At 37.2% G+C, this 12,271-nt stretch overlaps 1 protein-coding gene across 1 annotated transcript in view; it reads right to left on the minus strand.

The window, feature by feature from the left end:
- Positions 1-2,202: 2,202 nt before the first annotated feature.
- PTGFR (prostaglandin F receptor) overlaps positions 2,203-12,271 on the minus strand; it is a 47,919-nt gene continuing 37,850 nt past the window's right edge. Inside the window, exon 3 of the mRNA XM_049616935.1 lies at positions 2,203-2,914. Within this exon, the coding sequence (XP_049472892.1) occupies positions 2,612-2,914 (303 nt within the window). The 3' untranslated portion in view covers positions 2,203-2,611. The remainder of the gene's footprint in view (positions 2,915-12,271) is intronic.

A 12,271-nucleotide genomic window follows, 5' to 3' on the forward strand; every position in this document is an offset into this window, starting at 1 on the left:
TGATGGATGCTACACTCTATTATTTAACTTAGGATGCCAAACTACACAGAAATATATATAATAACAGGGATAAAATTCTGAAATCAGATATATGCATATTATCGTGTTCACTTTATTTCATTTTCCTTGAACAAAAAGCCTAAAACAATGTAAATGCATATTCTTTTATTTTATTTCTTTTTCAGTTTTTGGTGTCTATTTCTTGGGTTTAACATCATTATAAAACCAACTTAGTTGCCCTGAACCTACGCTCAGATAATACACATAATCCTTCCAGGATATGCAGAGAGTGACTCACCTGTCATTCCCTAACACCTTCCACACCCATGCATTCCCACATATGGTAATGTCACAAATTCTCTTCAATACAGATACACATGGCCAGGGTTACATCATGGCAATAGAGCAACCATTATGCCATTTACTTAGAAGCCTTAAGGAGAAGATGCCTGGAATCCTGAGTCACAACACATGGAAGTGTTTGCTACAGCATCTTATCCAGCATGAGGAGGAAGGATGAAATTTTGGTTCCTCGTGCCTCAGTTCCCAGGAAACCAACATTCTCTTAAGTAGCTATGGGAAACAAATGTCTCCTCTAAACCATCTAAAAGTTCTAGGCTTTAAGTGCTCTTGAAACATGAGAACATCCATGTAATGTAACAGCAATCAAAAATTGCAATGGCTTTTTTAAAGTATATACACACTGGATATATAATTATATATATATATATATATGTATATATATATATAATTTAAATATATATATATAATTATATATATATATATATATCAAAATAACCAATATGCAACTGTCATTTGAAACAAAATGCACAAAAACTTTGCAATTCCATGCTTATTTTGCATCAAAAAATTCTTGTCTGTAATTCAACTGACAAGTATTTACTGAGCATCTTCTATGTGTTCTATATAGAAGAATAACCTTTGTGTTACTCATCATTTACTGGTCTTTAAGAATATCATGTGTCTTTTTGTGTGTGTTGGGGAGGGTGTTTCCTTTCTTTGAATTCACTGGAAAAAGTAGTTTCCTTTAAATCTTTAATGAGACTATTTGCTTCATTTCTTTTAATTTATTCATAAGAATTTACCAAAATTCATAAAAGCTAACAACCTCCAATGTAAACTACCAGCCAAAAGCAAAAACTTGTGAATATAATAATTTAAGTCTAGCTGAACCACACAGATTTCCTGGGGAATGTGAAATCAGTCTCACAGAGAAGGTTAGTTTTAAAATGGACCACAGTTAATGAAGGCAAAAAATTCTTTTACAGAAATACATTTCCTTACTATGAAACAGAACTGCCTACCCTATGTTCTGATGGCCCCAGGATATTTTGAATGATTACTAAAATTTGGGGGGTTGAATTATACAAACGAGCAAAGAAGTCTAAAGTATTACTGGGAAATTTAGGGAGAGATCATCATCCCCTGATCTCTTGGTCAACCATAATAATGATTTCCAAATGCCTGACTAATTGCCAATTTCCCCTTGACACAGGTAGCATAGGCTTTAAAGATGCCATCTTAGAGATTTAATGAACCAGCTTTCAACAGAAATTTCTCGTGTGTGTGTGTGTGTGTGTGTGTGTGTAGAAAGCACAAATAAGCTACAGATAGTCTTTGAATATTATATATAGATTGTGTTTCTTTTGTTCTCTGATACAAAAATGAGAGCTCAAAGTAGAGCTCCTTTGCCAAAATTCTTTGTACCTATCACTGGGCAGAGTTTCTAAGGATCTGCTATACTGCAAATTACCTGTTTATGTGCTGACATAGAGCCTTTGTTTCTCTAAAAACTACTTACTGTGCACTAGAATTTTCAGAGAAAAAGGAGATTGCTTGAAAACTGTGCAAATCTATAGCTTGCCAAAAAAAAAACCCAGAAAACAAAAAACAAAACAAAACAAAACAAAAACCTTCAAACAACAATTTACCTCCATAGTAAAACATGCAAGCAGTCATGTTTGTCAAAATGACAAGGATAGGCTCATTCTATAGAGGCTCGCCAAGTCAGGCAACCTGACAGCCACACCTGGTGTAAGGGAGGTCATTATAACTATAAGCCACAGTGACTCCCACGTGACATGACCATACATACATAGATAGAAGCAACATAATGAGGGGTGTAACAGACCAGATCAAACAGTGAGGGTTTGATCCTCCCTTCATTGAGGGAGGGCTCCCCTTCATTGAGCCTCATTTATAAGGAACAGTTGCAGAGCAGTGACCCCCAAATCAGCCATTTCACTGTGAAGGTAAGTATTGAGATGTTCTTTGTCAGATAGGCTGAGTCAATGCTTTAGGTTTCAACACAGTCACTCATTCCAAAAGTGTAAATAACATAAATAAGCTCAATTTTTTTTTCAATTTGACTCCCCCATGGAATTATCCCATCGTGTTTACCTCCAGTTGACAAAAACAAGTGAAAAGATGTAATTATACAGTTAATTTAACAAATTTCAAAAGCCGAGTCTGACAATAGTGCCCCCAAACTAACTGCTGAGGTCTGAATTTCCCAGTTAGGCTTTCTATTTCTAGCCAATTAACTGAAATACTGACGACGCTTTTAATTTTGTCTTAGACCTACACTGACTTACTGTTCTATTAAACTAGGTGCTCGCTGATTTGTTTTCTCTGCAACTGGTGACTCAGAAATAGCAGCAACCTTTAAGGAATTTTTAATGGAGCTGAGCTCCCAAACTTGCAGGCTGATGATATGCACTCCACAGCAGCGTCTGGCAAGTTTGTAGAGGTTCCTAAGGACTGCCTTCCGTAGCAGAATATACACCCAGGGATCTAAAATTTGATTCCACGTTGCCATTCGAAGAGCAAAAAGCGTGGTTTCACAAGTCTCCAGAGAATTATTTCCATTTATTCCAATGTTGGCCATTGTCACCTGAGAAACAAACAAAATAACAAAATCAGTTGATACAGGCATTTTCTCAGTCATATAGTTGTTTAGCTTAACTAGCTAGGCTACAGGGCATCCATTTCATTTTCCACAAAGTGATGTTATTTTGCAAAATACTGACAGAAAGAAAGGAACAGTAGCAAAAACACTGATGTACTGGATCCTTTGAGTTCAAATTGACATTACAACTACAACAATGATAACTTATTTGGCAAGTCAAATGTACACAAATAGAATGACCCAAGAGAGGACAAAAAATGAGACCAGGAACAGACCTTTTCTTACTTTTGGGAATAGTAAGTTCAAAGCCAACATACATTTGGAAGTTTCAATGAAAAAAACTAAAGTTTATTTATGTAAACCAATTAAAGTTCAGATAAACTAAAGTGTAGATAAACTATAGATAAGAGGTTCTTAAAATTAATTTAGAGCATCTGATACAATTTGCACATGGAAATGGTATTGTTCTGGAATGTTACTTTTAGAATTTTCTGCTTTGTAACCACAATACCGCTTTCTTCTTATTCCCTTCTCTGATTCCTCACCCTCGCTTTAACTTGGCTAAAATATTCCAAAAATGCAATGGAATTTTCTAAGGGTTCTGAGGAAATGAGTCCCCTCTATACTACCACTTGGTCAACAATAACAATGTAGATTTTGGCCTCATGTATTCATTTCCTGACCTCCCGTGATGTTAAAGAGATCATTTTGTGGAATAAGTTCCATAAATGGCCCCAGCTACATGTCAGAACTGGTCCAATCACTGAGCCCAGCTTTGACTTCCAAATAAACAGTTGCAGAACAGACAGACAAGAGGGCTTTGAAAAACCTTGGCTATCAGAAAGAAAGAAAGAAAGAAAGAAAGAAAGAAAGAAAGAAAGAAAGAAAGAGAAAATGAAGCAAAGGTGAAACTGAAAAATTAAGGGAGGGTCAGACCACTACACCACCAGCATTAAGAGAGGGTATAACAAAGCCTAAAACCCAAATGAAAAGAAAATCGTCTTTCTTGTCTTCTTAATGGACGATTATCAGAAAGAAATGTCTTAATTTGGCCTGATATGAATGGTTGAAGGATGAACGTCCCTCATCCAAACCTTCATTACCTACACAACAAAGTACAAACTCCTTAGCTGGCTGGCTCCTTGATGATACATCTGAAGTCTGCTGCAATTCTATATGCTATGCTCCAACTGCTGTGAAGTCCTCACCTGTCCCAGAAGCACCCTGCCCTTCTGAGCTTTGGCTTGTGCAACTCTATTTTAAACTCCTATGTCCCCTTTCTCTGCCTGATAAACTCCAATCCATCCTTCAAGCCCCATGGAAAATGAGCTCATCTCCATGACATTTTCCCCAACTTTACCAAGATGAATTAGCTCCAAGATGAGTTGCTCCTTCTTCTGTGCTATCACAACCTCCTGTCCATAGCCAATTATATCTCTTAGCACACTGTGTGATAATCATGCATTTATCTCTATTATCTGTAAGCATCTCTTTTTTTTTTTCTAATATCCAGGACAAAAGCTGACACCTAGAACGTACTCAGTATTAGAATGAATAAAATTGTATTATTTTCTATTTATTGAGGTTATTTCTAGAAGTACAGCAAAACATGTGATCATCCATCATAACCAACTAATATTTTGAGGCTTAAATGTTTCTGGAAGTTTTAATACAACAGCATCCACTAGTGAAAGATTCCAAAATGCTTTATTGTCACTCAAAGGAACAGGATCTTGCATTCCATGCTAATGCCTTGGGAAATGGCTCTTTCCTTCGGGTTCATTTCCTAGGGGAATAATGTATCAAACGTTAGACCTAACCATTCTGTAGCTAAATAAGGCCAACCAAGTTTCAACATAGAAAAAAATCACAGTCCTTGGGATGTCTGGGTGACTCAGTTGGTTAAGCGCCTGACTTTGGGTTAGGGTTAGGTTTAGGGTTAGGGTTAGGGTTAGGTCATGATCTCACAGTTCATGAGTTCAGGCCCCTCATCCAGCTCTGTGCTGACAGCTCAGAGCCTGGAGCCTGCTTCATATATGTGTCTCCCTCTCTCTCCCTGTCCCTTCCCCACTCTAACTCTGTCTCTGTCTCTCTCTCAAAAATAAAAAGATTGAAAAAAAATTGGAAATAAAAAGAAAAAAAATAAAAATAAAAATCCTCATCCAATAAGTACCTGGGTCAAGTATAGGCTCTTATGTCACTGTTCCCCAAGTTATCCAACAGCATAGAACAAATAAACCTTTATGAGCCTAGTTCCTCTTAGAAGAAAGCAGGGCCAAGACTCAGGTAGTTGGATTGAGATATTTTCACTTTACATTTTTTCTTTACTAATCAAATATTTATTTATTATCTGCTATGGGCCAGGCAAGGATGGAGTGGCATACAAGTAGACGTGTGCCTGCCTCCCACGGAATTTGCAATCTATTTGCTGGGGTTTGGGAGATGGGGAGTTGGCTCGGGGATGAATGAATAAGTATTTCTCTTGCCTTGTGAGTATTAAATGAATGTATTTTCTATTAATGATTAGATATGTTCCTAGGAATCTCAGAGCCCAGACAAGACACTGGGAACAAAGTTGGGAACAAAGATGCTTCATGTACTTGCCTAGAACAGCTGGGCCTTGTTTAGAGACATGCAAATTAAAAACACCTGAATAACATGACACGTGCTTCTCAAACTCTCCTCTCTCCTTGCAGTGTGGTCACCAGCTGTGCAAAGACATTGTGTCCTCGGCTAGCGGAAGTATATTAATATATTTATTAGCATATTATTGAAAATTCAGGACAACCTAAGTAACCAACAAAAGATAAATTATGGTAATTTTGTGTAATGGAAAAGTATGCAAGCATTAATGTTTGTGATCCAGAGTTAACTTTTTAAAAAGCAAGTTACTAAACTGTATCAACTAAGTAATCCCAATTTTGGAGGAAAAAAAAACAAAACCAAATATGTAATTTTGCAAAAGTGTAGAAAAAAGACTAGGGTGCATATCAGTATTTCAACTGGTTATATCTAGATAGAATTACAGATAATTTTGATTTTTGCCTTTGGTTAAGCACTAATTTACTAATATTTTAGGTAGATCATGCATTGCTTTTATAATTCATGCATTTTCCAAGTAATTAGTTGAAATATACTCTTGTACTAAAGAATCAGAACTTATGTGGATTATTTATGTATGACCCTGACAGGAGAAGTGTGGGGGCTGGGAAGTGAATGAGGAAGTCTGCCATGTTCCCTGGGCTGTGTCTGTCAATAGTCACCTCATAATCCTTGAAAGACTTCTTCTCTGGTCAGCCCACCCAAACTTGGATTCCAGAGAGCTGTGTACAAATTAGATTCTCATTACACACTCCGCCTTTCATCTAATTTCCAAGTGCTATCCATCACATGGAACTAGAGGAATATTATGTGTTATTTTTCTAAAATATCTTCCTTTGAACCTTGACATGTTCATCTTGACTAATGATTAGAATTCTGAGAAATGGACAGGGCCAAGTGTTTGCATATTCTATGGAAAAACCAACTGATTAACATGATCCCTCTAAACACTCTGCACTAAGATGAAAGACAAATAATGAAGTCAAAGAAGTATATGGGGGGAAGGGATTATGTTCACTGCTGGTTGCAAAAACCAAAATAGATAGATGGTGGAATAATCATCCATTCATTTGGACCATGTAATACAATTATATGAATTGTTAAGGTCACCGAAATTAATAAATCGGCCAGGGTATTTACTCATAGATAACAGTTTTATTCTGGAAGCTATTTTATCATCCTCTACTGTAAGTCTATGTATCTTTGGGCCACTATCAGGACCCCAGTGGCTGTTCACAATTAAAAGCAATGGTAAATTCAAAAATCATGCTTCCTTTCCTCTGAGCAATCATAAAAGTAAATCAATCTAGATCTCACATATATATGGAATTTAAAACAAACAAACAAACAATAGCAACAACAACAATAAAAAATAACTCACAGATACAGAGAACAGACCAGTGCTTGCCACAGGTGAGGGAATTTTGTGGTGATCTTAACTAGACTTATTGTGGTGATCATTTTGCAATCTACACAAATATCAAATCATTATGTTGTAAACCTGAAACCAATATAATGTTATATATCAGTTTTATCTGTTTTTTTAAATAAGTAAATCCATCTAGCAGGGATTAGCTTTTGAGTGTTTACTATATCCAGGTATTGTGCTAGATAGTAGTGATGCAGAGATGAATATTTATAGAGAAATCCCATCTATCATATTTTGCTTATGAATCTAGTTTTTACTTCTGTCTCTCACACCAAAATGAAATCTTCTAGAAAGCATATATTTTTCTTTGGTTGGTTCTCTGTTGTATCCCCAGCACCTGCCATACAGTAGGGCAGTCGGTATTTGTTGAAGGCATTAAATGAAGGATGTCCCTATGAGGAGAGCCCAACGAGAAAGCAGACGTTATAATGTCATAGTGTAATACAGGCATGTAAAAGATGCCATAGGCAGGGCTATTTACTGACATGTGAGCTCAGATGCGGTCATAGGAAATTATAACATTTTGCAATCTTCCCAGTATACCACAACTATAGTTATTCATACTTGACTAATTTTGAATTCATGGTGATTCTGCTGCAGTTTGTCAAAATTTTGTCACTAGTTTTTAAGGAAATTTAAATGAATACATAATCAAAACCATTTCTGGTGGGATGTCCAACTTCTTTAGACAGCAAACCATTTTCTAGAATTTTATCATCTATTTGCATATGAACAATGTCTATGACAATTATACAGGGTTCTCATCTAGTCCCTGAAGCAGGTGTTTTCACATGTAATTATCTTATTCCAAGAAGCAGACCATAACTTCCGTCCTTTCTGTCATCACAGAACACCAGTTCAGGGACAGTTTCTTTGGGGAATGATAGTGTATACAGAAGTACAATCCACTGATTACAAGTTACTGTCCCTTATAATATTATCAACCAAACACTGATCTTTAGGTCTGGCACTTGAATAACCACAGAGATAGGGGATAGTTGTGAATATGCAATTACAATCCAGGCTTATTGGATGACAAAAAAAAGCTCCATCTGTAAGCTTTACCAATGGACCATTCCACTCTATCTCCATGTTTGAGAAGTTTAGCTTATGTTATTTGGATGACTAGTGACTATAAAGAACTAGGTAAAGATAATGGATTTTTAAATGCCACAGCACCTAAGAGTATCTTCAAAGGATAAATTCCATTTAATTCAATTGTAATGGCAATTTTGGAAAAGGAAAATCATATAAGTTACTGAATCTGTCTCAACTAAACGGGTGACTTTTAGAGTTAAATATATTTGTGGTGATTTAACCAGATAGCATTTATTCTGGAACTAGAATAGTATTGTACCTCTACAATAGTGACTACAAGAGCCTTCAGGGAAAAAAAAAAACAAACTACTCTTGTGCAAATCTAGAAAAATAGGTTTAAAAAAACTGTCAGAAACAGAAACATAGAGGCTCTAACAGGATACTTCTTTACAACTATGAATTTTTTCCATACTTAAATTTACACCATGTAAACTTTTACACCATTAAATATAGAAGGTAGCAATATTTCAGTCATTTCCCATCTACAGACTGCTCATTGAAATTTTTTAAACAGTATTTTGCACATGGTAGATGATTTAGAGATAAGTAAAACTAGAATACTACAATAGGGAGAGGACAAAAGCGTATGGTATTTCTTATACCCCAACTGTAGAACAGCTACAAAATATTGCCACCCCCAAAGTACAGATCAGTGCTGCAAAATACAAACATTTGTGCAGATTAAATTTTTATTTTCTACTTGATTTGTTGACAGAAGATTAACAAGGGGCACCTGGATGGCTTGGTTGGTTGAGCGTCTGGCTCTTGGCCTCAGCTCAGGTCATGAGCTCATGATTCGTGAATTTGAGCCCTGAGTCAGGCTCCAGGCTGATAGTGTGGAGCCTCCTTGGAATTATCTTTCTCTCCCTCTCTCTCTGCTTCTCCCCTTCTCTCTCTCTGTCTCTCTCTCTTTCTCAAAATAAATAAGTAAATGTAAAAAAAGAAGATGATTAACCAAAGACCCAGTCAACAGCACATTCTTGCGCCTGCCTAAAGACTTACAAAGTTGTAAACAAATGAACAGGGAGTGCTGTATAGATATTGCCCCCTTTGGAATGGGTGCAATCCCAACCATAATACCCATAATACTTCACATGCATCCTTGCTCCTTCACATCAGCTGAAGAAATGATGTGTAAAATGAGCAATGGGAAAAATTTTTAACTAAACAGTACACAGAAACCAAAAAAAAAAAAAAAAATGTGTGCTACCTGAAAAATCCAAAAGCTCATCTTTCTAAAGAAGATTCAGTTATAGAACCCATGTATTTTCATTTGCTATTGCAGTCTCTTCTCCACGGTCTGCATAATTTTTTAAGTCTATTAGTGGGAAGATTTATACCAGACGCCCGAGGTATAACTGTCCATGTCGTCCTTGGCTGTTAGTACTCACAAAAGAATGCTGTAATTTCTTCTTCTGGTACTTTTTAAGGGAATAAAACAGTCATTTATCCCAAAACACCAAATATCACAAAATTTAAAATAAATAAAATTTATATATCAGTTATGTCACAGGTGATCATGTCTTTAAGAAAAAATATAGAAAATGTAAAATAGGGGCCTGGGTGGCTCAGTCAGTTAAGCATCTGACTTCGGTGCAGGTCATGATCTCACAGTTCACGGGTTTGAGCCCCGAGATGGGGCTGACACCTCAAGGTACTGACACCTTGGAGCCTGGAGCCTGCTTCAGATTCTGTTTCCCTCTCTCTCTGCCTCTCTCTCTCTCTCTCTCTCTCTCTGTCTCTCCTCAAAAATAAATAAACATTAAAAAAATTTTAAGTAAAAAAAAGAAAATGCAAAATAAATACAATCAAAAGATATGCTCTAGAGACCAAAGAGATTGTACTGAGTTACAATAAAAGTAAATTATTCATAACTGAATGAAAACCAACTACCCAGTTAAGAGAACATCCTTATTACAAACTGCAGACCCCTCATAGAACTTGACCATTATCAAAACCCAGGCTGGCACTAGTCCATAAGGACTGGTCATTCCAGCAGTGATGGGATCCTGGATCATGGGAAAGACACAAAGTCTCCTCTAAACCAGAACATGCCACCTAGGAGTGAGAGACATAGCCATGAATACTAACAACAGAAACTAAAACTGAGTATTTCCCTGTGCTAGGAAAGCTCTTTTGATATACAGGTCATATCATCTTCCTAACAACCCTGTGACCTGTGTATTGTTATCTGCATCTTACAGATAAGGAAAGTATGGTCCAGCAAGATAAGAGACCCAACCATGGTAAGCGTCAGAGCCTGAATAAAAGCCTGTCCAAGGCCTGTCTTCCTAATTACTACCTCCAGGCTCTGCAGCTTACTGGCTCAATCCTCTGACCAAACTTCACCCAGGAAGAGTAGACGAAGCTTCCTCAGGACTGGGACACACTCAGGAAGGCACTTGCCTGAAGGAACAGAGACCTCACAGCAACCACGCCAAGGAAAGGACGCCGTTAGAATCTGTTTCAGCATCAAGAAAAGTGCCTTTCCTGGCCTTGTTCCTGCCACTTCTTCTGCCAACATCCCCACTCACCTTGAGGCAGTGGTGGGGATAGGAGAAAACAATGTGAATTAAGGCCCTGCTCCAATCATAAAAATGCCTTAAGAAGTCCTTCTCTTTCTCCCTTCAGATTAACACAGATATATACACCTTGCCCCTGAGATAGGACAAGGATGACAAGGCAGAGGCTGGTAAACAAGATTCCAGATTGATGTCTCCTAGTCAAAGGGGTCCAGGGAATTCCGTTCAAAATTCTTGGCCCAAAGCTAGAGATGATGTAGAGGGCACAATTACGTGTTCACGGGATCACTACCACCAAGACGCAAGTTCATACTTCAGAAAGAAAAGCAGGAATGTCACTGAAGGGATTCTAAGAGCAAAGGCAAACAAAATCTGCTTTGCTTATTATATACACAGAACTGTCTACATCACTTCACATGAGAAGACAGAATCACAAAATCTTAGAGAAAGCAGGAAACCTTCCTTCATCTAGTCCAATCCTCTGTAAAGTGGAAATTCCTTGCAGGTGTCTTTAAGCATCTGGTGGAGAAGACTCAGCCCTACTCATGAGAGAATCTCTTCCATTTAAACTGTGTGAGTTGCTGAACATTCTCTATTATCATGAGCTGAAATTTATGTATTCTAGGTTTGGTTTCCAGAGCACCGTACGATAAGTGCTGTCAGCTTTTCACAACTTTTATAAATAACACTTTTATCTATTTCTCCATTTCTTCTACTGCTCCTCATACAACATGGCTTGCAAATGCCTGGCTATCCACCTCTTATACCTGAGTTTCTCAATCTCCCTTTTAAAAAAATGCACTGGTTGGAAGTAAAATTAACACTTTCTTATATAGTCCGACAAGTACAGAACTCAGGGGAACAATCACTTCTTGAAATCTGGAGAAACCACTCCTATCTGTGCCTCCAGGATTATGTCAGCCAGCTTCCCCTTGTGAACAGATCCTGGCTCATTACAGGAAACAAGCTTCTTATTTACTAAAAGTACTCCTAATGAATATGTGGAGCAAGACAACCATCATATTTCCCTGCTTGCTTCCAAATTATTCAGGCTTATATGTCAGGATGTATATGTCAGGATATTTAGACATGGGGGAAAGCTCTCAGTTTTTCCCCATTGAGGATGATATTAGCCTTGGGTCATTCATATATGGCTTTTATGATCTCAAGGTATGCTCCTTCGATCCCTATTTTCTCGAGGGTTTTTATCAAGAAAGGATGCTGTATTTTGTCAAATGCTTTCTCTGCATCTATTGAGAGGATCATATGGTTCTTGTCCTTTCTTTTATTGATGTGATGAATCATGTTGTTTTGTGGATGTTGAACCAGCCCTACATCCCAGGTATAAATCCCACTTGGTCGTGGTGAATAATTTTTTAATGTATTGTTGGATCCAGTTAGCTAATATCTTGTTGAGGATTTTTGCACCCAAGTTTATCAGGGAAATTGGTCTATAGTTCTCCTTTTTAGTGGGGTCTCTGTCTGGTTTTGGAATCAAGGTAATGCTGGCTTAATAAAAAGAGTTTGGAAGTTTTCCTTCCATTTCTATTTTTTGGAACAGTTTCAAGGGAATAGTTGTTAACTTTTCCTTAAATGTTTGGCAGAATTCCCCTGGAAAGCCATCTGGCCCAGGACTCTTGTTTTTTGGCAGATTTTTTTTTTCAACGTTTTTTTTTTTTTTTTTTTTTTTTT

Source organism: Panthera uncia, assembly GCF_023721935.1.
Source record: "Panthera uncia isolate 11264 chromosome C1 unlocalized genomic scaffold, Puncia_PCG_1.0 HiC_scaffold_4, whole genome shotgun sequence".
Lineage (NCBI taxonomy): Eukaryota > Metazoa > Chordata > Mammalia > Carnivora > Felidae > Panthera > Panthera uncia.